At 38.5% G+C, this 27,410-nt stretch overlaps 3 protein-coding genes across 6 annotated transcripts in view; 2 read left to right on the top strand and 1 right to left on the bottom strand.

The window, feature by feature from the left end:
- mlphb (melanophilin b) overlaps positions 1 to 6,933 on the top strand; it is a 32,000-nt gene extending 25,067 nt beyond the window's left edge. For 2 of the 3 annotated variants that reach the window (XM_029492968.1, XM_029492966.1), the window contains 6 exons: positions 1,073 to 1,345; positions 3,223 to 3,384; positions 3,502 to 3,570; positions 3,865 to 3,913; positions 4,433 to 4,527; positions 6,224 to 6,933. In XM_029492968.1, the coding sequence (XP_029348828.1) occupies positions 1,073 to 1,345; positions 3,223 to 3,384; positions 3,502 to 3,570; positions 3,865 to 3,913; positions 4,433 to 4,527; positions 6,224 to 6,250 (675 nt within the window). In that variant the 3' untranslated portion in view covers positions 6,251 to 6,933. The remainder of the gene's footprint in view (positions 1 to 1,072; positions 1,346 to 3,222; positions 3,385 to 3,501; positions 3,571 to 3,864; positions 3,914 to 4,432; positions 4,528 to 6,223) is intronic. The other variant, XM_029492967.1, reaches the window with a different exon arrangement.
- A 10,936-nt stretch (positions 6,934 to 17,869) lies between these two features.
- LOC115062325 (ras-related protein Rab-17-like) lies at positions 17,870 to 21,311 on the bottom strand. Of its 2 annotated transcripts, XM_029530966.1 has the most exons (5): positions 20,997 to 21,311; positions 19,750 to 19,901; positions 19,526 to 19,651; positions 19,346 to 19,439; positions 17,870 to 18,489 (listed from the first exon to the last, which is right to left on the bottom strand). In XM_029530966.1, the coding sequence occupies exons 1-5, from the start codon at positions 21,166 to 21,168 to the stop codon at positions 18,359 to 18,361; spliced, it is 675 nt and encodes a 224-aa protein (XP_029386826.1). In that variant the 5' UTR covers positions 21,169 to 21,311; the 3' UTR covers positions 17,870 to 18,358. The 2 variants fall into 2 exon arrangements, with proteins under 2 accessions (XP_029386826.1, XP_029386825.1); XM_029530965.1 differs by having other exon boundaries at positions 19,346 to 19,651.
- A 2,274-nt stretch (positions 21,312 to 23,585) lies between these two features.
- Positions 23,586 to 27,410, top strand: part of lrrfip1a (leucine rich repeat (in FLII) interacting protein 1a) — a 37,113-nt gene continuing 33,288 nt past the window's right edge. Inside the window, exon 1 of the mRNA XM_029530865.1 lies at positions 23,586 to 24,019. Within this exon, the coding sequence (XP_029386725.1) occupies positions 23,930 to 24,019 (90 nt within the window). The 5' untranslated portion in view covers positions 23,586 to 23,929. The remainder of the gene's footprint in view (positions 24,020 to 27,410) is intronic.

Below are 27,410 nucleotides of genomic sequence, written 5' to 3'. Positions count from 1 at the left end.
CTGAGCAGAGTTTGGGAAGGTCACATCTGTGTCAACGTCCATGTGAAAAAAGGCAGCAGGAGAGTTTTCATTTTATCATGCATTCATTTGATGTAACACAAAGCTATTTTCTGCTGATAGCACATTTATCAGTGGATTGATGGGGGAGAAGTCTATGCTAGCATGCATTGGCACAGAGTTTGAGCAATGTATCATGGTCACAAATGATGTGCCTCTTTCCTTACCAATCAACCTAGACATGCATGTCTTTGGACTGTGGGAGGAAGCCCAAGTATCCCCGGAAAACCCACACAGGCATGCAATCTCCACACAGAAATGCTCCAGCGCTAACCACTATGCTGCCATGATGCCCTGCACATAATCAAACAAAGCAAAATTTCTGGCAGCTGAGATATCAACTGCTGTGAGCACATGCAATTGGACGCAGATTAAAGCTATTGCTGTGAGTTGGTTGCAAGCAGAGGGACCTGGGTTACCTTGAAGTTTGGAAGAAGTCAGAGAGCAATGAGCCAAACCCAACACTGTTGTTATGGTTGTAACAAAGAGAATCAACATCCGTGAACACAGGACGCAGTGGTTCACCCAGTGGTAGTCAGTCCTAACTACCACGGTCCAGGTTTAAGTGCAATGAAAAGCAAAGCATGGACAAGAAAATTAAGAGAAGAGGGCAAAACTCCCATACATGACCAGCAACAGACAAAATACATTTTAAATTTTCCATGTAAAAGACATGTCACATATTCATTTTTGTTGTAAGGCAAAGTGAGATGTAGTCATATAGAATACGTTGATTTTGTGATTTACTCTTTGTTGACAGTTCATTAGCTGCACCAGGTTTCTGGAGTGTGATCCCTCTCATGCAAAATAAGAAACCTCTCTGATCTGTTTGACTTTTGATTTTTGATGAAAACTGGGACACACAAAAAAAAAAAAAAAAAAAATCAGTGTTGGGTCACAGAAGCACAATGGCACCAGTTTTTACTCAAACATGTATTTTAAGTCAGTAATATGAAATCATATAATATCCAAAGTGTAAATGTTTTTCGCTTCTCTGCTGCTATACACCACACAGGCCTCTCCAAACAGCAGCTCTCCCCTTCCTCAGCGGGAGGAAGTGGATCTAGAGGAGCAGCAGCTTAGGCAGAAACTGAACGAAATGACCAACAACATCAGTGACCACAGTCTCACCTCAGATGAAGACGAGCCCAAGAGGCCACATTCCTCACAAGAAATCCCAACGTGGAGGAGCCCAGAAGGGGATGCCAAGCCGTCCAGACTGCCCACCAGACCCACACCCAGAACAAGCATTGTGGTCTCCACATTTGAGGAGGAGCCACCACAGCAGGTAAAACATGAAAATTTCAATCTGCACTGATGTCTAAGCACTCATCGTGGGATTGACTCTTTGTTTCAGACGATTCAGTTCATGAGTAACACATGCAGCACATCTGGCTGATCACTCACTCTGTGCTTTAGATAAACATTCTGTCTCATGAAGTTTCATACCATCCAGTTCAAACTCGTACTGCAGCCATACGTCAAAACATTTTGTCTTTTGGCATTTCTTTTTGCTTTGCCTCCATCATGCCCAGGATTTTCTGATACAAAGAATGTATTATAAGAATAAACCTCAGGTGCAGCCCATGCTATTTTCACAGGTAAAGATAACAAGGGCTGGTCTATATGCATGAACTGTGTGGCCCCTCTTAGGGGTTAAAGTATTACGTAATAGGAAATATAGCCTGATGTCGTAAGCAGCTGGTGAAGTCAGATGGAAGACACAGTTTTAAAATTTGAGTTTTTGCACAAAGAATCAGCTGTTATAAATAATTCCTGTTTCCCTGAGCTTCTGCTGTGTTTACTGTCAAACCAAATAGCTTTTTTCTGCTTCACTGATGCCAATAGGCTGTAAATGATGACCTTTCACAACAGGATATGGAAAAGTAACTCTCACTGTTCAAATAATAAATATCGTATGGTGAAGGTATGCTGCTGTTAAGGATGTTTGTTCTAAATGTTCATCTTGCCAACTACCGATGAACTTGTATTCATTCTTTTGCAGACCAAGTTAAGTCTATTAGAATTATTATTTACACAGTCACACGTCAGTAAAACATCAATATTGACTTTTCTTTTTTTTTTTTTTTTTTCTTCTTTCTGTGTGTGTGTGTGTGTGTGTGTGAGCACCATGTGTGTCACGACTGCTGTTGCTATACTGTTGCAGAAAACTTTGCATGTGATTTGTCTGTGTGTATGCTGCTACCGGCTCTATATGTTTATGCAGCATTTGTAGGACGCAAGAATGTACACTTTCTCTTCATTCTGAATTTATTTCAGATTTGCTTTGACAATAACTGTCTATAAAATGACACTGTCATCACACATCACATCACATGCATCCGCTGTGCCTTAAAAAATGTATTTGATGAGAGACTGGGATGGAAAGTGTCTGATTTGTTTCACATTTCTGGTATGATGTGAAAATTATGTGAATAGCAATAGTAATGAGATTTATTTGCATTTTGCAAAACACACTGTCCCGGTTAAAAAATAGGCCAGACACCAAGCTGCTGCATCACATATCACGTTCTCATAGAACAGATGGTTTAATGTTGTGATTCCTCTTTCGCCGCTGAACCAAGACTTATAACGCAAGTTACAAATCACACACATCTGTTCTTACAGCAGGATACTAACTTCAGCTATGTGTACGCTAATATGTACATAATGATGATGGTCACCTGGTAACATTTAAAGGGTTATCATCCCTGTGTCTACCATCTTTATTGTTTAGGATGCTATAATGCAAAAATTTTTGTATTAATCCCAAGTTTTGTTTGTTAGTTTTTCAGAATCAGAATCAGAAATAGTTTTATTGCCAGGTATGTGTGAACATACTAGGAATATGACTCTGGTTTTCTATCTTGGACAAGGGATAGACTATATATATATAAATTAGATTATTATTTATTTTTTTATGTGCTCATGTGTCATTATAAACCAAAATATTGCCGTTCTGACATGATGGCACCACCAAATACAAAGCTTATTGAAAAGTCTGTCTGCAATCTGTCAAATTCCTTCAGAACCGTCAACCTCATCATGGCTACAAAAATCAACAGCAACCAACCAACCATCTGACTGACCAATATAATCACAGAATACGGCAGTAACATAACATTTTAGTCTCATGCATGTCAATAAGATGACAGAAATTATTAGTTTGTCTTGCAGATTGACAATACGACAGAGAGTGTTGACAGGAAGTTTGAACGCCTGGAAGATGGATCAAAGACAAGCTTCAGGGGCTCCACTGCTCTACTTGTGGAGCTAGAGGACCAGGTGGCTCAAGCAGCAGCCAACGTCCAGAACGCTCAGAGTGAGGTGAGACACTTAGCCCGGCATGTAGTTCAACTTAATCACTCAAATTCAATTTGTTTTGAAGCGTCCAAACCAGCTGTGGCATTCTTTTTTTTTTTTTTTTTTTTTTTTTATCCCAAGGTCTCTTACATAGAGAACAGGATTGCTGCTCTGAATGCGGCTGGTATGCCTGCAGATAAAAGGAGGAAGGTAAAGGCAATTATTCATTCATTATATTTCCCCCTGAGCCAGACCTGTTCAAAATCATTGTATAAAGGGCTTTGCATGGACAAAATACTTCTCCTTTAACATTAATCGATCAAGTGCACACATTTCTGCAATTATCAGAGGCTTTCTGTTTGATTTTGATAATTTCTCTCTGCATAGCAGGTCTGTCTCTCATAAATGTTTCTACTGTATGCAACACTGTTTGCATTCTTGCTCTCTCACATTCTTTTGTTTTTTTTCTTTCTCCTCTTCGTCTCCCACGTTTATGTCTTCTAGTCCACGATCCCAATTCAAGCAAGAAGACTTTCCTACAACTTTCCCACAAGTAAGACACAGTACTGCTGCCCTTGAGCTTGATCCCCAGGGCCCAACAACTGCTTCAAAACATCTTAACCTTGTTAAACTTTAAGGACATGAGCCAACCAGTGAACTGATGAACACTTTGTCCTTTTGCATTATGCCTTTCATTTTCCCAGCTGGATAGCATATGCTCACCAGTTTAATATAAGGGAAGAATATTTTTAGGCTGAATACTAGCTATACACAAGTTCAGGATATTAAATTATTTTTAATCCGTTAATGTCGTCCAGAGAGAATCTGCTCTGAAGTTCTTGTGTAACTGTTCCCTAACCAGTAGTTATTTAGAGAGGACTGTTTGGAATTCACTTTCCCCCTGATACCTCATCATTTACATCCTTGACAATAGAGTTACTGTACTGTAACCTCCACAGACTTTCAATTCTCTTACAGCATCAGATTACTGAGGAGAACTTGACTGCGCCTTAGGAAAAAGCAGCATGTAGAATATAGATGGACAGAAAATGTAGTTGCTATTTGTCTGCAGGCCAGTTGGACAGGTTTGTGAGGAACTCCCTCTACAGGGGCTCTCTGACGCAGAGGAACCCAGTGGCCAAGCCCAAGACCAGGGCAACCTGTGCGGTATGACTCCGCTCTGAGGTGGTGGGCGCAGTGAAGAGTTCACTTCCAAAGTTACATTTGAAAAGAGCAGCATTTGGTCTGCAAACACAATGAGGGCAGAAACTGAAAAGATGAGATGGCAGAGTTTACTCTAGATAATTGCATCTGCTTCACGCTAAAACATCGTGCTCCTCAGGTGGGCAAAAACGTAGTTGTTATCATTAAAGGTGCTATAAGCCAATTAGCCATAACATCATGATCCCCTGCCCAATATTGTGTCTGCTTCCCTCCTTCCAACACAACAGTCCTGACCTGCTGTGGTGTCCTGAAAGGAGGGGGCAATGCTCATATTGGTGATTTGCCAAGAGCAAGATACTTGTTATTTCCTTATCCTCTCATGCTGAACTGACAGCAGACTGGACTCTACAGTGACACAACAGTTTCTTAAAAGCAAAAAGAAGCAATGTTAAGACTTAACAAGGACTGTTGGCGAGTAAATTCATGAAATCTGTTGCTGAACTCAATGCAGCTGTAGCACCTCAAAAATGTCACTCCACATCAGGGTAAAAAAGGAAAAAAGTAAAGTAAAATTTTATTTAAAAAAAATTACACATCTGCCTTCCAGCACCTTTAATGTTCACAAATTAAGACTTGGAAGTTAGTCTTGATAAAGATGTGGTCCAGCACATAACCTGTTAGAACTGAGGACCACCAGAGCAGGTGCCTATGGATTTTGTTGCCTTTAGGAGACAGTTTTTCCCCAAACGGATCCAATATGTTGGATATGAACTCTTCCTGTTGCAATAGCACTGAGCTTTGTTTGCTTCTGCGGCTAGATTACCTGGTGGCTGGTTTTGATTAAAACTTTCTGTTGGTTTGAAGTAATTGCATTTGTTTTAATTGTGCTTCCTCTTGTTGAATCAAAAAACTTTCAAAAATACACAAATTCTTTACAAATCATTTAAAACTGCCTTAATCTTCTTGTTGTTAATAATAAAGATTAATAAAGAGAACTTCATTTTGTATTCTTGTGAAAGGTAAGGATGGAAATAGGACTGAATACACAAGGACTGAAATGTCATGCTTTAATAATTATAATTTTTGGCTACTTTTAAATAAAGTATTGCATTGATACTGCAGAGAGAACTGTGAACAATTTCAGGCTAGACTATGAAATAAAAAATAGCGGCTAGATTACATCGATAGATTAAATATACATCTGTTTACTGGAATCTTATTAACTGCGTTGGCTATCTAAGTCAATGCAAAATGTATGTGCTTGCATTCAACACATGTGGCTCAACATTTCAACACCAACATTTTAAGGATTGAAACGGCAAAAGGCCCACGTTTCTTGTTCAGTCTTGGATCTAACCTGTCTCAGAACCTTTGCTTTCCAGTCATTGCTTAGTGCTCATGCTTCATGCAACTACATAGAAGTGATGTTTTTAAATGATTCAATTAACAAACATTGTGGAAATATGTTGATGTGGGGTTGGATTTCCAATTTGATGGTCTTTAAAATTTCTTTATTTTCCTGTTCTTTTTTTTTTTTTTTTTAAAGATTAGCACTGACAATATAGACCTGTTCCTTCCTTTTCTTGTTTAGTTTGAATGATCACATCTAACAGTTGGTCAATTAATCCAATCAAAGAATTATGTTATTGATCCGCTAATTGTTATTAACATCCCTGCGTGCCTGTGTTCCTTCTTGCAGAAACCAGTAATGACACAGGGCTCATGAGGAGGAGGCTGTCCGTCGTGTGACTGAGGAGTTTGCCAGTTTATTATGGTTTGTAAGTGAAATTTAGTTGAGTGAATTTAATTCTAGTTTCAGAATTTATTATTTAAATTTTAGAGACAGTCTGGAGGTGGGCTTTTTAATATAAACATTTTGAAGGATTCGATTCTAGTGAGAACATTAAATTTAACTGGTGGCTTGAAAGTAAATCAGCTGTAATTAATGATATGATACACACTGGGACTAATGGTTTAGACCAAGCATGCACACAGGACCTTTTTTGCGAATGAAACACCACTCTCTCCCTGAGCCAAAATGTATAAATATAATTAAGAATGTATGTATTGTGACCTAATAACAAAATATATTCCTATTAAAATATCTCTATATTTGTACCAGTAAGAAATTCAGTAGGTTTGTCTTTAACTTGCTTTTTAATAACACAAAATAGTGAAAAACTACCACCAATTGTACCACCCATTGTTTCTTTTATGTCCATGATTATTATTATTTATTTTATGTTACAAGAATATTTTTTCTGTGGCACATAAGGAATGCAGAAGATGAAAAAAATTACATGTAATCACTGGTTTTCTGTCACTTTTCTGTAGATGTTCAATGTACTCCCACTGAACAGATTGTTTCAACCCTCCATTTAATCATGCATAAAATCCTAACAATTCAAATTATTTTGTGTTATTTGTTTTATTAAATTATTTGCAAAACAAACCGATTTTTTTATTTTTCGTAATTTATTTATAAATTTGGGATTGAGATGGTTTTGATTAGTGAAACAGAAACATCTCGGCGCTCTGAATAATCAGGATGTTTCTGGTTCCCATGCTAGGGATTGCTTTCGTCATAGTATCCATATCCAGTCAACCTGAGAATACAAAATACCCTCTTAGCTCATTGTTCATGATAGAAAATGTATTTAGCTTCAGTTTCCAAACCTCAAAAATGTGTTTGGAGCAAAATCTATCAATGAAAGGTAAAGGGTGCATTTTCATGATGAGCAGTGATGGCTTTCCAATGCAAGTCTACCATATTATATATCGACATTGTATATATACCAAGTATTATATGAACAGCAAATTAAGTTCTTGGGAAGTGAATGACATCATCACATGAACACTATGCCAACCCTCCAGCTGGGCTATAAAAACATAAAGAGAGAGACATGCATCCTCATTTATGGTGCAGGTTAGACAACACCTTCTATTGCTGTCGGTATCATTACAATCAATTAGTGCCACTCGCTGGGAAGAGGAGAAGAGAAGGACTGTACCGGTTCAGCTCCTGTGGTGTTTACTGGGACCATCCTATAGTCATTTTTGGCCTAAAAGTAAGTTTTCGTTTTGTTACATATACAAGGTCAATATTCTTGAGACATAAACAACCATGAGGAAAAAACATGGATTGAAGACAATGTAGAGTAATAAATCAGGTTAAGGTTGAGGGGAAAAACTTTAAAAAAGCTTGATTTAAATCCTGACTATTTGATGTTTTAGCCTAATTCTTGTCTCAATACATTCTCTGGCACAACTTTCTCATCTCTGCTATTTACATTTTTTAAAACATGGTTTCCTGCCAAGGACACTGTGTTGAGTAGAAAGAAAATGACAATAAAGTCAAATTTTAAAATGAGCAGCTTTGTAATTTGTGATTGTTTTTTTTTTTTGTCATAAAGATTCTTTTCAGCCTTGGACATTAATCTTTCCACTTTGTTGATTACTTTCCATGGATTTCAAGCACAGCTTTAATTCCATAACTGCATCTCTTCGCTCTGAATGTAATAGCTGCAGTAACGGCATTAAGTGATTTCATTCATTTTCTATTTTTGCTCCAGGTGAAGCTGCGATGAGGATGTGTGCAATACTCTGTCCTGTCTTGCTGTTGCTCAGTCAAACTTCTCATCAAGAAGGTTTAGTTATTGTAAGAAGTAAGCGATTGTTGACAAATAAGAAAAATACATATTTTAAATATAAATTAGATCATGTATAGGCTAAATGTTAATTTATAATGAATATAATTTTTTCTACTTCATTGCACACTACATTCAATTTCATCTTTTGTGTGTGTACACATGTAGATGTATAAATCATATGTTGTTTCATACCAGTTATTTTGGCTGCAGTGGTTGGTTGTCATGCAGCTAATTCCCAAGAACTGAAACAATATGCATTGTGCTTTCATATCCATGTTGCTCAGATCCAGACATTGATCCCTCCTGGTATACAGGCAGAGGCATCAGGCCAGTGGGGCGATTTGGCCGAAAAGCTGTGAGGAGAAATGAACATTCTTTCTTTCTTTCATGGAGTTTACAGAACAACAGCTAACAGCACTTTCTAACAGCTCTGGATGATTAAACATTTATTGTCTTCTAATTTATCTGTGTCCACACTGACTTTGTTCATTGAGTGTATGGTCACAGCACCTGTCTTATTCATTAATGCATGAATACAAGAGTAGATCTTTATCGTGTGCCTTCTGACCTGTGTTTTATGTTCAACTTCACTTAATAATAATTAAAAAAAGTGTGCAGGCTTAGTGTCTGCATGAATTAATCACTTGTGATGTTTTACATCAATACAATATCACTGTAAGTATTAAAATTGCAACAACTTTCACTCCATTAGTCATGAAAACTGTACATGCATAGGCTTTAGACACTATATATGAACAGAATGAAAGAATAACATTTCCCAATGCAGTTATAGATGAATGTTTAGTTTGAGCACCTAAGTAAGTTTAAAGTTAGTTTCTTTTTTTGAAACAATGGAAACAATGGAAATTTAAAGGCTTAAGTGTGAGAATTATGGGTCATTTGCAAAATACTCCTTGTCAGAATTTTAGAGATACCGCTTTTATTTTGTGGAAAAACTACTGGAAACACAACCAGCGTCCTACATTTTTGGATCTTCCCTTCGTCTTCTTCTTTTTGGATCTCCAGTGAAAGTTGATCTCATGAAAGTTGTCCAAGAGTTGCATAAATAAGTGTGTTAGGCTTCTGCAGCAGTGGCTCCAAAGCACATTAAAGTAAAATTTATCGTCTGCGTCTGCCTGAGCTGGAAAACAATGATCAGCTGTCATCAAGTATCTCCAGAATAAAGATACTCAATTCTCCTTCTTTATAGTTTTTATCTGCATAGATGACTTTAATGATCAATAAAAAGGTATCTTATGGAGAAACAGTTAATCTCATAGCTAGCAGCCTGTATCCAAAAAATCTGATGGTCACACAGTCATTATTTCATACTGGTTATAATTACATTGACATAACGATTAAAAATGGTAAATAAAGCTACAGCCACACTTAATGGTGACCTGCACTTAGGTCCACAAATACTGACGCAGTTTTCTTCATTTCTGCTCTGCACACTATTACAATTTTAAAGTTTTAGCTTTAAAATTGATGGTATTTCCATCCAAATCATAATGAATGGTACGATACATTTTATATATGTCTTCCACCAGTGAAATGTTCTACATGTGTATATTAACCAGTGATATTCACGAACAATATGCAAACAGATTGGCTTGATTTTACTCACTTCAGCTGACTGTCAGTCAAATTGTCCTTTGCTGTACAGCTGCTCCTTGTTTTAGCTGAAGCGCAAAGATTATAGCTGACAGGTTTTATCAAGCCACTCACTAGGATGATTGTTGAGTCATGCAGTTCTTATATATAGTTTTTAGATTTAACATCCAATCATTCTACGTGCCAAAGCCTTGTAGTTCTGTCACAGTCAAGTAGTAAATTCTTATTATTCGTCTCAAACAAAAAATTCTGTCAACCTCATTCACTGCCAATTTTTTCTCCCTCTTTTAAAAGGATAACCAGACTTTAGGCACATCTATGGTCCAGCTGATAAAAAAAGGAAACTCATCCACAAAATCTGGAAACAACAGAACAGAGGAGGGTTTTTTCTTTTTCTTTTTTTTTTTTATCGTTCCCAAAATTAATGCACTCACAATGACAACCAAATCACCCTTACTTTATTTTTACTGCATTTCATTTTCTCTGTCTGAGGCGTTTCTTTGTCTTAGCAAAGCATTTGAACCAGTCATGTACCAGCTGCCCCTCTGGCCCTACAGAAGCATGGTTTGAATCAGCACAAGAAAGCCTCTTTTTTGATTTTTAATGTGAAATCTGCAACATTTTAAACATTTGAACTGCTCTGCAAGGAGGAACTTGTATATGTGGAGAGTATTTTTGACTGACTGCAGGGGAGACAATTTATCTAGTGTGGCAGCTTTAGAGAACCAAATGCAGAATGGATTATCATTTCACCGTTCACTCCTTGTGTTATTAATGAATATGCGCCTAAACAGGCACCTTTCGGAGGCTTAAACGTGCCCCAAAATGAACAAAAACTCAGATCTGTTGAAAAATTTTATGATTTATGTATTGCAGAAATCCAAGTCACAAAATGGCTCGATGGCGCCACCTTAAAAATTAAGATTTTCCTTTCCACATACTTTAACAAACTCCACCTTCATTTTTTATTTAAATTATTTCACATTTATTCAGTTTCTTCTCAAGGCCTTCAAGATGTTTCCATGTTATACCTGCTTGGTGTGACTGTGCCGCAAACTTCAAGATCACCATAAAACAGGATAGTTATAAAGTCAACATATTGTCTAATCTGCCTCAAATTCACCACACGTGCCAAAAATGAGTCCGACTCAGAGCGCTACCTACTGGACACAGGAAGTCTGCCTCATATTACAAACATCACCCAATTTACATGATATTTTCAAGGTATATTCTTTATGTCATACACTAAGATCTGACATGTACTGTACAACCAACAACAAACAAACAAATCCAGAAAGTTTACTCAGTATAAGTAAAAATACATTGGACTAGCCGTGTAGTAGTAAGGCTTTAAAAGCAGGAGGCCCTAAGGCAGAAGTTAGCTGCAAAAACAACCAGGTGTCGATTTCATCACACACAAGGGATAAACTTAACAGCCAGAGTAAATACGGCAGGAAGAATGTGGTCCTGACGGTAACCCCCCCTGATCAAGAGTATCAGCCTTTCATACAGGGCTATATACCTCTGACTAACTTCTAGACATCAAACCACGCAAAACATGACAAAATGCATACATACTTAAACTAACACTAATCATTATACCTCTTTTAATTCATGATACATGTTTTAGTTTCCTCATAAGATAAGAGGGGAAACATCCTCAACGTCTTCATAGACAAATACAAGTCCAGTTGCCTACGAATCAATTTTGAGACAGAGAACAATGACCTGGATGAATAGACACATTTTCCTCATAAGGCCTAAACACCAGGTTTAAGTTCACTAACACCCCTAGACTAATTATCCAAGTGGTACCACCCGGAACCTTCAAATAGGTGCTCAGGAAACTGGGGGGCACTGTTAGCTGGAACACCCTGGAGAGGAGGAACAGCAGAGTCGAGTGATTTAAACCAGCGATGGAGAAACTGAATCTTTCTGAACCGCCAAATCAATATGAAGCAATTATATTGAAGATTTCATTATTTTGACAAATTTAATAGAGTTAAATATGGCGACATCTGCTGTCCAATATTTAACATAGCATTTACATGGAACAATTAGTTAGTACTGTTGTTCATGTTTAGGTTCTATGTGCACCTTTAAATTTTTTACAGTTTTTCTTTAACATTAACAATATACTTGCATTATAATGTGATTCAAACACTTTATGTAATAAATGCTTTTACAACATTGGGAAATGCTTGTGTAACAATAGTATAAAATGCTGGTGATGCTGGCATCGTTCTCGATGCTGGGTTTGGGGAGTTCAGAGATTTTTCTTTAAAAACAAGCTCATTTCAGTTGAATTTGGCTTGAATCTGTTTCTCTTCTTTGTCACTACCTCTCCAGCTTTTGAAGAAAACTCTTTCTCATGGCAGTGAAATCAGCATGTATAGTGTTTGAATGTCTGTGTGCAAGTGTAAGTGTAGCACTGTGTAGCTGTTAATCTTATTGTGTGCAGAAAATTCTCCTCTCAAAAACCCACAAAGTTTGGAGGATCATAAACAAATTTGTGATGCAAATCTCGCTGATGAGGTAGAGATTTAATTCTATAATCTCGGTAAATTAAACATTGACAGTCAGCAATGTATTTATTTTTTTTAACCAGCAGCAGCTGCGACTATTACTTTTTGCTTGAATTGTTGATTAATATTTTCTTAACAATATAGTTTGTGCCTCCATTGTGAAATATGCAACTCTTTTCCATGGTCTGATTGATCGAGTGCCACATTCCTCACCCCTTTCATGTGAACACACACTGATCTAGATGGGAAAATGTTGGTTTGAATTAGTGAGTCAATAACCAGCTTCATAAAAGCGCCTATCAGGATTCAGGATTGTCTGGGTAAGTGAAGCCAAATAACAAAAGGAGATCCCAAACATGTTAATCCAGTTTTGTGATACAAGGCCCTGATGTCATTTCCTAAAGTACAGATTTCATTTTCTCACCATTGACCCAATGTGAATCATCTTTGTTTTTAAGGTATTTTTGTTACTCAATAACTAACTGTGCACAGCTGCATTTGGGTACAGAAATACAACAATACCACAAGTTAGAGAAACTCCCAAATGGGGGTCACTGGTTGGTGGAACAGATGTCAAACATCTACAGTCACCAGAGAGGAGTGTTTACATGATGTGGCATAAAATAACAGCAATGAACTGGAAAACTAACTGCTTTCTGCATTTTGTAAACACTCTATCACTTCTTTCCCCATCAGCCACACATCCCTCACTACATTTGCAATGCATCATGTTATCAAGCTTTTTTTTTCTAATAAATATTAATCACAAAAGGGAGTAAGAGCACTAGAATGCAATGATTGCAAATATTGTAAAGATTTCAAAATGTTTCCAAACATAACTACATTAAAGCCAAAAAGAATCTGCATTCAAAATAAGTCATTTAAATAAAGGTTAAAAATTATTCTGAAGGGTAGTGTGGACTAATTTTCAACATCGGTGTTATTTTCATTAACAGTAAAATACAGGAACCAATACAGCCATCATCTGCTGCCACGGTGCTCGCTTCAGCTCTTACTGATGAGTTGAGAGGACCCAATGCAATTGCAATTTTTCCTCTACATTAATTTAAGAGTTATTAAAATTTCATTTTATTTATTTATTATTAATTTTAACTGTTGCAAATACACCACAACAGCACAGCCTGGTGACACTCGTGAGAGCACGGCCTTGAAAATGACGTCACATCAGGCCTTCTGGAAAATAGGGCAGCGACTTACGGGAGGAAAGGCAGACTTATTAGCTTAAGATAACTCATAACAGATTTTAAAAGTTAAATAGACATTCAAAAAGTACTGATGGCCAGCTAACATTACGTAACATACCGGTATCTTAAGTTAATTGGGCCAGGTGCCAACTCTGACGCTAACGTGGGTAAACTAATTGATATTAAGTTAATATCTACACCCCATAATGTGTTAACTGCTGGCTGCATTTTCAGATGAGCTTGTTCAAATATTTCTCTGAGAAAGACAACTGATGAAGATGACGGTAGTCATGTATCATTAGCCTTTTACTGTCTTAGTTTTATTGTTTTACTATATATTTTTTTTTGTTTGTTTGTTTGTTTGTTTTTTTCTTTTTCGTTTTTCTTCTTTCTTTTTTTTTTTGGATTCTGTAAAATTTTGTCAGTACATTCATTTCATCAATTTTCTGCCATTGCCAGTTTGATTCCAGCTTGGTTTTTCACATGCAATCCTCTCTGGAGCTTTTCCTCAGTGCTTCTTTGAAGATTAAAAAAAGAAGAGAAATCAGCAGGACACTGTAAGACTTTGATCACTCGTGGCTGCATCCCGATAGACATCGTCATCAGACTGATGAGCGCAAAATAGAATAACAAAAAACTGAGTGTAAGCTGTACTTCATCTTCAGAAGCTACCATCTCATAGTAGCTTTGTGATGTCTTTATCCTGTTTTAAATGCAGGCTTTAATAGCTGCTGCTGGCCTTATGTCTGTTAGTGGCACCACATTTTTAGCTTCATGAGAGCCATGCATCGCAGTTACCAAATGGAACCAACACTGAAATAGCTTAATGCTACAATTAAGAAAAGATAAGAAGCTTCATTGTCAGTGTACAGAATACAAGGAAATTTTGCTTGGCAGCATCTCTTGGATAGTGTCAGGTTTTCAGTTAATTCTGTCCTGTCCTTGTAACTTCCTGTTTTATTTTGTAGTCCTGGTTCCTTCGTGTTCCCTGCTACTTTACTTCCTGGTTGTGTCCCATGTTGATTGCCTTCCATGCCCTAATGTGGATCACCTGTGTCTTGTCTAGCACTGTATATTTAAGTCCTGTTTTCAGTCTAGTCCTGGTCGGATCCTTGTTGCTTGCCCATGCTCTGTTAGATTTGTCCATGCCTGTTGTTTTTTTTTTCCCCCCATGCTCTGTCCATGTTTTCTTGTTCAGTTTATGTCGTAAATTTAGTTTAGATTAAAGTCTTCTTTTCGTCACCTACCTGGTTTCTGGCTCCTGCAATTGGGTCCTCACCCTGCAACGCACTTCACCGCGTTTTGCAGCTTGACAGATAGCAGCTACATGTCACATGTCATAAATTAAAACGGCAACAAAAATAAAGTGCAATTAAGTTAAATGTTTTACATAAATAGTTATATACATAGTCTGTGCAGTTGTCCATTGGGCTGGGATTGTGTGTGTAATTGGCGAGGGCTGGTGTCATGAGTTCTGCAGCCATGGGGAAGAGGGTTCTTCAGCCGGTTGGTGCAGGCTCTCAGAATTCTAAGTCTGCCAGAGGGGAGGCTGGAGAATAGAGAGTGTCCTGGGTCATCTCGGATCTCTTTGGCCCTTCAGAGGAAACAGTTGGAATGGATCTCCTCCAGGTGGGAGCAGGGAGCCAATGATCCACTGAGCAGTCTTGATGACCTGCTGCAGTTGTTTCTTCTCGGATGCAGTGCAGCTAGCATACCACACTGTGCATCCGTAGGTCAGGACACTCTCTAATGTGCATCATTGCTGATCAGTCCAACAATGGTTGTGTCATCAGCAAATTTGGTTATTGGATCATTGGGTGGTGACGCAGTTGTGGTTGTACAGTGTGTACAGGACTGGACTGAGGACACAGCCCTGGGGAACACCAGTGTTGACGATGATGGTGGAGGATGTGGAGGTGCCCATCCTGACATGCTGGGGTCTGTTAGTCAGGAAGTCCTTGATCCACAGACAAAGGGAGGTTCCAAGCTGCAGTGTCTACAGTTTGTTGACCAGTCAGCTGGGGCTGATGGAATTAAATGCCGAGCTGAAGTCAACAAAGAGCATCCTGACGTATATCCTGGGGCTTTCAATGTCACTGAGGACGGAGTGGAGGGCGATGGAGATGGCGTCGTCTGTGGACCTGTAGGTCAACTAATGTTGGTCAAAGCCAGGTGGGATATGGGCCTTGACATGCTGCCACACCAGTCTCTCCATACATTTCATGATTACCGGTGTCAGGGCCACAGGCCAGTAATCATTCAACCCTGTGATGACAGAGAATTTGGGCACAGGGATTATGGTGGTGGTTTTCAGGCAGGTGGGGACTGTGGCTTGCTGTAGTGAGCGGTTGAAGATGGTGGTGAATACAGCAGCAAGCTGATGGGCATATGACTTCAGCACCCTCCCTGGTCGCTTCACTTAATGTAGCTTCATCCCAGCAGCCAGTAGCAAATATTAGCTACAAGGGTTAGCAACTGAAGCTAGCCTTATAGGCCTTATAAAGTTAAAACTATGGCACTTAAACAGCAAATGTTTTCGGTGATTGCTCGCCACAATGTATCACTTAGCTCAATATAGCTAATGTCAGCTACATTATATAGCTATAGATATGAGTTAAAGGCAGTGAAAACTTCAAGTTCAAACTTTAGTACTAGTACTAGTAGTGCCCACTAGTATCATAATGTATGTTTGGTCACAATATATCCTCCATGTATTCTTTGCACAGGTTAGCTGAAGATAACTAAGATTTTCATTTTATCCTGCTGATACATTTATAAGGCCAAAAGGGACTGTAGTTTCCATTTCTGGCCCTCTTCAATGTAGCCTTCTACCCACTTGTGCTGCCGAATCTATGTGGTAGTTGCTAAAGCTAGCCCAGTAATGTTTAGCAAAAGCGAAACTATCTTTCTAACATGTTTGTGTTCAGCTATAATAAAGTTTCATTTGTGAATCTTGGAACTCCCATAGTCTGCAGAATTCACTGCAGGAGGTCTCCACCAACCACTTCCTTCTTTTATGCAATTGATGATGGCCTTGCTGATGTCAAGGGTTAAATCATGACTGTGGGAATGGTTGAGAGCTTAATGTAGTGTGTTAATAAGCACTTCTCTGCTTTGGAGTGATCAATAAACAGCTTAAGAAAACACATTCCATTAGGTATAACAGTTTGTTATGGATAACCTTTTAGTTTATTCACCTGTGCTGAAAATCCTTTCTCCCGCTCTCTCTCCCTCTCTCTCTCTCACTCTCCCTCAACCCAACTAGTTGAGGCAGATAACTGCCTCCCCTGAGGCTGGTCCTACCCGAGGTTTCTTCCTCTTAAAGGAAGTTTTTCCTTCCCACTGTCGCCAAGTGCTTGCCTATGGGGGGATCTGTTGGGCCTCTTTTTTATAAAGAGTTTGGTCTATACCTGCTGTACATGTAAAGTGCCTTGATGTAGCTTTGCTATGATTTGCCGCTATATAAATATTTACTTGATTTAAATGATATAAACATAGATCTTCTGAATGATATTTGGTTCTGCCCAGGCTAATTACTCAGTTGAATTAAGGGGCTATGTAGGCAGCTGATCTTTGTCAGCTGAAGGAGGTCTGTGCAGGCGATATGTTTCTGTTTGTGGAATTGTAAATGTGACTACCTTGTGTTGTGACTTGCGTTACTTGAATTTCAAATTCTGGTTCGAAACAAAACATTCATGTTGGACAATCAATCTTACCAGCTAATGATGTTAGAAATGTCATTTTAATAGGAAATGCATTTTGCATGGCCAAACTTAGCAGGTAATGTTACAAACCTTTTTTTCTCAATGCATTCATTGTACATTCTTCTGTTGTCAGCTTTTTAGGTTACAACACCAAAGGTAAAATAACTTAGTTTTGTCTCAAACTATTACTGTATATTGCCCAGCTAATGCTGTTGGACATGTTCATTTTAATAGGAAATTCATATTTCCTGACAAATCTCCACAGTTAATTTTGGAAATGGTAGTTTTCATAAGAATATTCATGTTGCTTTTCAAAATGTAGCAGCTGACCTTCGTTTTATTAGGAAATTCACGTTGCATCGTCAAACTTAGTACTTGATGTTACAAACTGATTTTCTCAATACATTCGTTATATAGTCACATTCATTATTTTTTAAAGAAAACATGCTCTCAACTTTTTAGGCCACAATGCTCAAAGGTAAACTGTAAAAGTTTCCTCATTTTACAGGAAACTATATCTTGCCACGCAAAACTTGGAATATAATGGTGTTGGAAATGTTTGTTCTACATGTAAGCACTTAAAATACAACAGTAACGCCTCCTAGTTTGTGATACATACAAATTCATCATGCACTTATAAAAAAAAAAAAAAAAAAAAAAAGCTCTGAATTTTATTTATTATTCGACCATGCTGTGTTTAGCTTCACATTTGTTGGTAGGTGTATTGTTCTCAGATCCAGCCTGCCTGTTTAACCCTGTGGCCAGATAATCAGACTAGATTTCATTTTACCTGACTACCTAATTTTAGTTGAATTTCTGACTTTCTTTTTACAGTATTCCTGGCTTTATTAATCAAACTATTATTAATCTTTTAATCAAACAAATCATTTTAGATGTTTGCGCAGCAGAATCCAGCCACAGTGGAAACCAATATAAAAGAAGTACTTAGGTCTGCTTGGATGAACCCTTTTCAAATTTGATCACATGCAAATAGTAAAAAAAAAAAAAAATATGACCAGTCGTAACAAGGATGAATGCAATGCTGTTGATAAACTGATACCTGCTGATCAACTTAGTACCACATTGAACTGACAGAGACAAACAGGAAAGTAAGACATGACATAGAGTGACATAGTTCAGGGCCCAACTTTACAGCAGGACGCAACAGGATTGAATCTCTCTCTATGGTGCAGTTCTGCTTGTGCTGTGACACTCCACTCTGACAGCCCTCCCTGCTGTGCTCCAACACCCTCATACACTCTGTGGGCTTAATCACAATACACAGGAGGATGAAAACATTTTAGAGATCAAGCAGTTAAAGACAACAAAGATCTGGACTCACAGATTGCACTTTATAGTTCTCAATCTGCCAGTAAATCATGATCACTAATGATGATGATGATAATGATCAGGTGCATTTGCCTCTTGCGGTAGTTTATGCCAGGTCCTAGTGGTAGGTGAAACCCCTTGAAATTTGACCATCAGGCTATTCAGAAATTTTCTCTTGTATGAAGACCCAAATTTGTCTGCATATGAAAGCATTCAGTCGGTTTGGTTTGCTTTAAAGGAAAAGCAACAGTGTTTTTGCATATATTTCAATCCCCTTTGCCCTACCCAGGAGTCAAATATCCATACTTGAAACATGAAGGATGATTCAAGAGCTCCTGCTCCTGCCTTAACAAACATATTTTACTTAAAGGCATCTTTCTCAAGTCCTTTCATATAAGGAAACATAAGTGAGCAGCCATCCATATCTGTATAATCGCCTTGCATTGGTTTTGCCCATGACAGTTGAAGCTGCATTTCCTTTTTTATTTATTTATTTATTTTTATTATTATTATTATTATTATTTTTATCTTTTTTTTTTTTTTTTTTTGTCACGATCATAATTCCCTCCCTTTCCTCAATGTTGGGACTCTCTGTTTGTTGTTGGTGGGCCTGTGCTTAACCTGCATTAAAGTTCCACGTCCCAGTTTGATTGACATGATCACACGATCACATGATTTTTGCAGAGCAATAGTCACTTGTGTTTAAAAGAAAAGCTCCTCATTTGTTGGCGCCCTCAAACACACTCATCCAAACTCACTAAGCCATTAGATGACAATCCTGTACTTTCACTTACCCAGAGCCAGCAGCAGCTCGGTGGTTTGATTCCCTGACAGGGCTGATGTCTCTGTAAATAATAAACCCTTATCACTGGCCAGAGCCCGTCCTTCCTGTATGTCAGAAACCAGAGCTTGTGTGTTAATGGGGCAAGATACAAATGGGACTCGGTCTCTGGTGTTACTTTGTTTGTCTGTACCTGCACAGAGACTTGTCTCTCCTGATTCAGGTCTGTCTTGTTGCCTATCAGCCACATGACCGTAGATCCTTGGATGTACTGTTTTTGCAGTTCATTGAGCCACATTTGAGCTCTGGCAAATGTTTCCTATAATGGGTCAAGCGCAAACATATCATATACAGTGTTACTTACAAAGTACCCAAAGTGAGTCATATCCTCGTCCAATTGTCTTCCACTTCTTTTACCCTTTTACTGATATCATACACCACCAGCGCAACATGGGCTCCTCTGTAGTACAGTGGGGTGATACTATGGTATTTTTCCTGCCCTGCCGTATCCCATATCTCGAAGCGTAGTGTGACATCACTGAGATGCACTACACGGGTCAGGTAGGCACCTGGAGAAGCAATGCGAGATTGACACATGAGGAATTGGTTCTTCTACGAGACTATAGAGAAAGTGAAATTTTTTGTAGGTATTAGCAAATCACAACACAAAAATGTGATAAAGGTTTTGTGGATGACAAACATGAAAAAAAGTTTGTTCACCATAGATGAGATGATTACGATCACGCTCATGTCTGGTATTTAGGTCTATGATGGTGCTGGCAGAATACAGTCAGACTAGTTTAACATAGAAATTGGGCATATATATTGTTACACATTGATGTGCTAAAGTATAACAAATTACAAGTTGTGTTTTGTTTTGTTTTGTTCGCCACTGTTTTTGGCCATTAGAATGTGAAGCATGATCATTTGTAAATGTTGATTGTGAGTATGTTGGGTATGAGAAAATTATGTTTGTTTTTCATTACATTGGAAACTTGGCTTTCTTATAAAACCTTGTATTCAAAATGTGAAACCAAGTAGTAACATTTTTCTGCCATTTAACATTGTAAAGCCGAAAGAAATTGCTCCACCGTCAGAGATTTGTGAGCATTTGTGTGTATTACTTTTGCATTTTATTCAGAGCACAGTTAAAACTTAACAACTCTCCTGTAACCATGAACTACCATACCTTTCAGCTAACATCTGAAACATTAGCTCTTAGAACTTTAATATATGCAGTAACCATGGTTTAAGTTTGAAATGTTCACCTACAAAGCAGAGAATGCTAATACAAAAAAGAAAGGTTCTCAAAATTGTGTCTCCCTCACTTCCTCACATGTGGAATGAGGACTAGATGTATAGATTAATGTATTTACATTGAATTAGGGTGTATGTAACATGTTCCTTATTTAAAAAATTGGAAGTGTAACAGTCTCCTGCATTTAGAGATTCTGTTTGGTGGATATTTAACTGTTGGACAATTAACAAAGAAACGATCATGTATGGCCTATGCAAAACAACAGATAAGCATGATTCACAGGATGTCAAACAATTTTGACAAGAAAAATCTTAAGTTCAAACATCTAGGAAACATCCAACACTTTTCAGAGCTGATACATTACAGTATGTGTGCTGTTAAGCCAATGTTGTGTTCATCAACTCACAGCCCACAGTGGGTGATGCACTCTTGAATTCATCTTTGACAAATCTCAGTGCCAAGCTTGACTTTCCAACACCAGAGCTTCCCAGAAGCACCATCTTAGCCCTTAATGTTCGGATTGGGCTATGAGATGAGTGGAGTTGAGCTCCTGGAACCCTCGGAAGATTCTCCCCCATCAAAAGGTTTAATTAACTTGCCAACAGCAAAACTCAACCCAGGCGAGTGACTCCAGCACAGTCTTTCCGTTCTGATCCTGTAGGTGTTTTTCCTGTTACTCACAGCAGCTTCTCCAAATGACCAACAGTCAAGATGTTGTCTAGCTCTGTGCTTCACCAAGCCTTGCCTGGTTAAAACAAAATAGAAGTAAAACCAAAGTCCAGCCTTGACTTGTAAAACACAGACAGTGCAATCTCACTTCCTTGTATTCACAGCCACAAACCATTTAACACAGTAACAAGTTCAGCATATTCCTATGCATGATGATAGTGCCTGTAAAATTCACATTTGTCATCTGTGACACTATGAGAGATGTTTTTATATCAAAATGGAAACTGAAAGACTTTTTGGAAATTTTGGTCTTTTTTTTTTTCACAAAGTTTGATTTCATCTCAAATTTTCCCACAGAAGTTGTATATGTTAAAACAGAGACCTCTTTCTAAAACACCATGAATCATCTCATTAATAAAACAAGCTATTTTTAAACAACAACAAAAATAACAATAAACTGATATTTCACAAATTAGAGGCATAAATCATTACCCCTTAGTTACCTGTGCAGGAGTTGGCACAGGCTGCAGCTGGCCTTCATTCTTCCTATGGTTTTCATGTCGTGACACTTTTTCAACACAGGAGGGCAGCACAGCGCTAATTACAGCCTGGCTGCAATTATAGCATAGTCATGATGTAGTCTGTCTAATTGCTTAAAAGCTATAACTTATGTGCTCATTTATAAAAATCTATCAGTTGTTCGTTGTTGTTGGTTTGAACTTGCTTAGATTTTCTGAATTTCAAATGCTCCACTAAAAGTGCTTGATGAACCCAGGTTACTTTCCTACAGGCAGAAAACAGGGCAGTGGGACTTCTGCAGCCTTCACACCTCACTCACCACACTTGGGTTTGAGTTTGGGCAAATCTCAGACCTCATAGAGTTACCACAGAGTTGTGGTATCTTATAAAGGCATAGATGCCAAACATAGAGGGATCGCAACAAATAGACACATAGTATCCAAACTTGGAATGATGTAATGCAGAGTACAAACTATGTATCAAAATGTGTCAAATATAAACTTATACTGAAAATTCCACATTTCATGACATCAGACTGTAGAAAAAGCACAGAGACAGGTTCTCGGTACTGCGATAGTTCCAAATGATAAAATAGTCATATCACAAGTTATTAAGATCGACTGAGGTCACTATGAACTAACCCCAGACTGTCACAGACACATGATACTGGACTATTACATCAGACTTATATTATCTAGATTGTGTTTGACTGGAACTGTCAACCCATTCGGCAATGAGGTCTTGTCTATCTCTTTAAGAAACTCAAGACTGTTTTTAGAGCCGGCTGGCCATCATTAAAAATAGCAGAGGGAGTGTGAGAGAGTGCGATGGCCCATACTGGAGCTGTGGTTTCTGGTTGAAACTAAACCCCTGAACATGTATGGTGTCCCTCTCCAGAGGTTCATGCTCCATTCAAGTGGTCTGCGTGAATATTCTGACCCAGAAATTTCACACGGCCAAATGTTACTATTTTAACAGATTTAGTCATTCCTCTTATTACACCGGTTTTAAGGTTAATGTGAAAAACCACTTATGAGCAACTAGCAGCCAGGCAAATCAACCTATAATTTAAAGAATGGACATGAAGCTTCTGTTTCAAGAAATTTTAGACATAAAGTAGACCTGTCTGTAAATGTACGCATAAACCCATTGGATACTTTAGCTATAATTAATTTGCCAAGAATATTGAGATTTTGAAAAAAATTGTCTGTCCATTGTCTGATAGTAAAACAGAGCTAGCTATACTTAAAACACCTATCACAACCACTGGAACTTAATTACTCATAGTTTTTATTCTTGAACTGTAATTTTAGTTCCTTGGAGTTTTTGGAGTTTGTGTGTTTGCTATTTTTTTTTTTTTAATTACAATAACGTGCCTGAGAAAAATAGTCATGCACTATGACATTGCGTTTGGGGGGTGGGGGGGCAGTGATTATTATATATTAAAAAAAAAACAACACGTTATTAAAACACGTGGAGCCCCACTCTAACGGGCACTGATGGTGGTCAGCGGGTCCCTGTCGAAATGGCCCGAGTTACAGCAGAGACCCATATATCCGACATCACGGGAATGCAGCAAAAAATGTGTGCAGGTTTTTGAAGTGACCCAGGTCTGAGTGTATGAATACGTCCGTTTGTGTTGATTGATAAAAATAAACACTTGTGTGTGTGTGTGAGAGAGAGAGAGAGAGAGAGTGTGTGTGTGTGTGTGTGTGTGTGTGTGAGAGAGAGAGAGAGAGAGAGAGTGTGTGTGTGTGTGTGTGTGGGAGAGAGAGAGAGCAGGAGTTGGCTCGGTTAGAAGGGTCTGGTGAACCGATACTGAGATACTTTGCCCCTGTATGTCAGTGAACGCCTCAGACGCGCACGTGGGGCAGATGCTTGCAGTCACCAACACAGTGTGAAGCGAGCTCCGGTCGCGAGCGGCGGCGTGGTTACAGGAAGACGAGAGCAGACGGATGTATGACAATGACCCAAGCTGTGAGCGCGACCAGCCGCGGGTTCTCTCACCTCCTCGTCTTTTAACGTGACATTTTAGCGACACACGAGAGCCATTGGCTCCGTGTCCGGCTCTGTTTGGATTCTCTGCGCTGTTGGACTACCAGAGTGACTTTAACCGCGGCGAGTGGGGAAGAGTCTTGAAAGGGAGCAAGCATGGGGACCCAAGGCACAGGACGGAAAAGGTCTACCAAGAAAGACAGGTCGACGGCGGAGGACGATGCCCTGAATCTCATAGCGAGAGAGGTGAGAATATAACCATAAAGTGTAACATTTAATAATTCCGGTTGGGCTAAACAGGAAAGAGACGATTAAGTGGTCGCGATCCTTAGCCCACCTCTAGACCACCATGCTGCAGTCCGGTGAAACACATGAGCCCAGCACCTCCACTCCTAAACGTGATTCCCGATTCTTTGTTGCCGGTTAAATATTTTTGCGTCCTAAATGTTAAATAATCAATGATTTCCCAACACTGACTTCCTTAAACTGTAAATCTCCATCTCTGCTCTGAAGTAACTTTACTTTTGGTAAAATGTTTTAGGGCAGACAGATTTGCTGCTGGTGATTTTTATTTTATTTATTTATTTATTTATTTATTTTTATTTTATTTCACTATTCTTTTCTATTAACATGTTGGTTTCCTCTCTCTTGACACAGTATAATATATAATATAATATATATAATCAACACACATTGTGTTGTGCAGGCGTGAATCTTGTTTGGCATAAATGTTACCCAGTAACATAGTTGAATAAGGTGTGTGCGTCTCTTTTTGTTTTGGTTCATCCCATCCAGAATATTTACAATGTGCTTGAATAGAAAAAGCCTGTCTGTGCACAGTCATTAGACATTAAATGAAGGTAGACTTTGAAGAGTGGAAAATGGAAATAACAATAGCTGAATTTAAACAAAAAGATACTGCTATCCACAAAATAATGTGATGTATGATGCATGTGCTTTAAACTCTGGCTGTGAATATTGTTATTTTACTGTACATGAATATCTATCAGTCCTTCAGTCTGTAAAGTACAGGGGAGCAGCAGCTGTAAGTAAGGGGACCCAGAGCATACTAAAATGGTTGAAGCCTTTCATGTGCTAACCTGCAGGAGTTATTGTACTATCCTTTGACAGTGCCAGATGGGAAACGCTCTGTTTCAGGTGGTGAAGTCATGCTGTGACAGGCTTATAATGTTTCAAAGTCTCTCATCTGCGTTATGTTTATAAATTTAAAAGGTATAAACCAAAGTGTCTTTGAGTGAAGTCGCCCTCTTTGAAGTGTAATACCCTGCACGCTTTGTGTGAGAGAAATGAACTGTAGAATGTTTTCCACAAAAAAAAGGCAAATCAAATTGATTTATTCTGCCTTTAGTGTGAACCCTGCTTCCTCTAATCCAGTAAAATGTGCTCTTTTTACTCTTCAGCGAACCTGAACTCCACATCTAATTCAGGGCAGCTCTAACAAGCTTTGTGCAGTTGGGAGGAAGTTGGTTGTCTGCTAACCCAATCCGGATGTTTCAACAAATTTGCATATGATTTTTTATTTTTTTTTTAACTGACATGGAAACCGTCCAGCCCTCTGTAGTCATTGTTGTTTAGCTGAGAATGCATGTGGTAAAAGTCCTAAATACTGCAGGAATTGGACTACTGCTTTACTGACTATTTACCCTGGGGTAGTTTGCCTGAGGTTGCACATTCCTGTAGCTGGTAATCGTTTCTTGTTGTTGTACAGTATATTGTAAGTGACACCTGGCTAAATTTAAAGGAGTTGGGAGTTTGCTCAGCACAATTACTCAGCAGTAGAGAGATAATATCCAGACGTGAGATTCCCTAGGCTAGGTGAATCCTCATCTGCTTCTTGTTGTAGTGAGTACCAACTTCAGCAAAAAAACAAAACAAACAAACAAACAAAAAAACATTAATTGCTGCCATTTCTGTGCAGCAAAGAGAAAGTCTGTTCCTTTTCAGTTGCATCGGGGTCAAGTCCCTCATTGGCAGTCCTCTGACAGGATGGTATGTCAGCCCTGATGAGTTACCCATTCTGAAAAGTAGTTTTAAAAATAGATGCTCCTGAAAGATCAGCTGTTGCTTCACCCCAGTTTTAGATTTGGCTTGTGAGTGGGGGTTGGGCTGGAGGAGGAAGAGGGATGTGACAACACCAACTGTCCATCCAACCAGTATGAAAATCGAATAGAAGTGATGGGCAGTGTTACAGAAAGTTTTGGCCTAACAGTATTATACTGCTGGCTTGAAGAGAGGAGAAGGTGCTGATTTTGTTAACCTGGATCAAGAGGGAGGAGACCACACAGCAGTAATTCTGTATTTAAGGAGTTGGTACCTTTCCTCCTGTCAAACTGTTTAAACCCATGTGTAAACATTCAGTTTTACTTCAGCATGAGGATGGCACAATGTACACTGGCTTCACTACTCGTGCACAGTCGGCCTGTAATTGTTTTTAAACTTTTACCACATATTCATGATGTGATAAAATTTACAATCTGATTTCACATGTGTAATGTCAATACATAAAGATATTATAGGGCCTTTGATTATTAAAGGATCTTCAATGCCTATAGGTTTTAAATTGTTACTGCTGATTGAACTCTTCTTGGAGATACTTCAGGTCGAGACAAAATGTTCAATGCGTTTCAGAAGGACAAGCACGGGTGTCAATATGGAAAAAAAAAAAAAAAAAAAAATCAATGAGGCTGGATTCCTTGCTGCTGCTTCAGATTCATGGTCCTGGTGTATTTAATGGATTGTATTCTTTACTCACATGTAGCAAACTATATACAAAGTGGCATGCTACTAGAGTAGCATATGTTGTGCTCAAGTTTTGCGTTGCACAATTGGTGTTGTTAGGGTTGTTTTTTTTTTTTTTTTTTTTTTTTTTTGTAGTTTGTTTCTTTGTTTTTGTTTTTAAACCTTGTTCAACAATTTTCAGCATAGCAAAAAATAAGGGGTCTTTCACCTATAGGTCTCGGAGAAGTTCAACTCTCTTGACCACCGAAGACCTCCAAACTTATCCATAAATGGGTGAAGAGTAGCGGCATGCCAACTTTTTCAAGCTAACACAGTTAGGGACATATCAATGTACAGCAAACACTCCCTCACTGTCCTGAGTGGGGATCATAACAGGAAAGTCACCTGTGAGTTTAGCAAGGATCTACAGGCTCTTTAAATCAAGGCAATGACTGCTAATCAACTGTGGTCTCAGCCTACTTTGCTGATGTAGGTTTTACCGATCTCAATCCAATCCAACAGCCACACCTGTGTCTTGTGGTTTTGTGTTTGTTTAATAAAGGTTAATCATTTCCACCACAAATCTCTCTATACAGTACAATTTGATCCCTGTAATTTCCTCCATTTGTGCAAAAAAAAAAAATCAAGTTGGCCAAAACAGACCGCTTGAAAAGAAGTTCCTGGAATTTGTTTTGTTTCGATTCAATTGAGATTCCTTCAATCATGAAAATGAATTGTCCCTATTTAAACAATGGATGCTAACATCTCTTTGTGTTAACCTTTTTATGCGGCCACTCACAATCTTTTATCTGATGTGTAAATTAAATTTATGAAGGGGCAGACTTGCTTCTTATTACAATTGTTGCCAGTCAACTTGCTAATGCAAGAAAATGACAAT

The sequence above is a fragment of the Echeneis naucrates genome, chromosome 21 (assembly GCF_900963305.1).
Source record: "Echeneis naucrates chromosome 21, fEcheNa1.1, whole genome shotgun sequence".
Taxonomy (NCBI): domain Eukaryota; kingdom Metazoa; phylum Chordata; class Actinopteri; order Carangiformes; family Echeneidae; genus Echeneis; species Echeneis naucrates.
Note: the sequence above shows the minus strand (reverse complement) of the source record. Positions and strands in the feature narration are given on the sequence as shown.

Excerpts from the sequence above, each read along its gene's own strand:
- LOC115062325 (XM_029530965.1), bottom strand. The coding sequence starts at position 21,168 with ATGGGGGAGAATCTTCCGAGGGTTCCAGGAGCTCAACTCCACTCATCT. Across the intron at positions 19,902-20,996 it reads TGCATCACCCACTGTGGGCT|GTGCCTACCTGACCCGTGTA; the intron begins GTGAGTTGATGA and ends TTGCTTCTCCAG. Across the intron at positions 18,490-19,345 it reads CGAGCTGCTGCTGGCTCTGG|CCCACAGAGTGTATGAGGGT; the intron begins GTAAGTGAAAGT and ends ATTGTGATTAAG.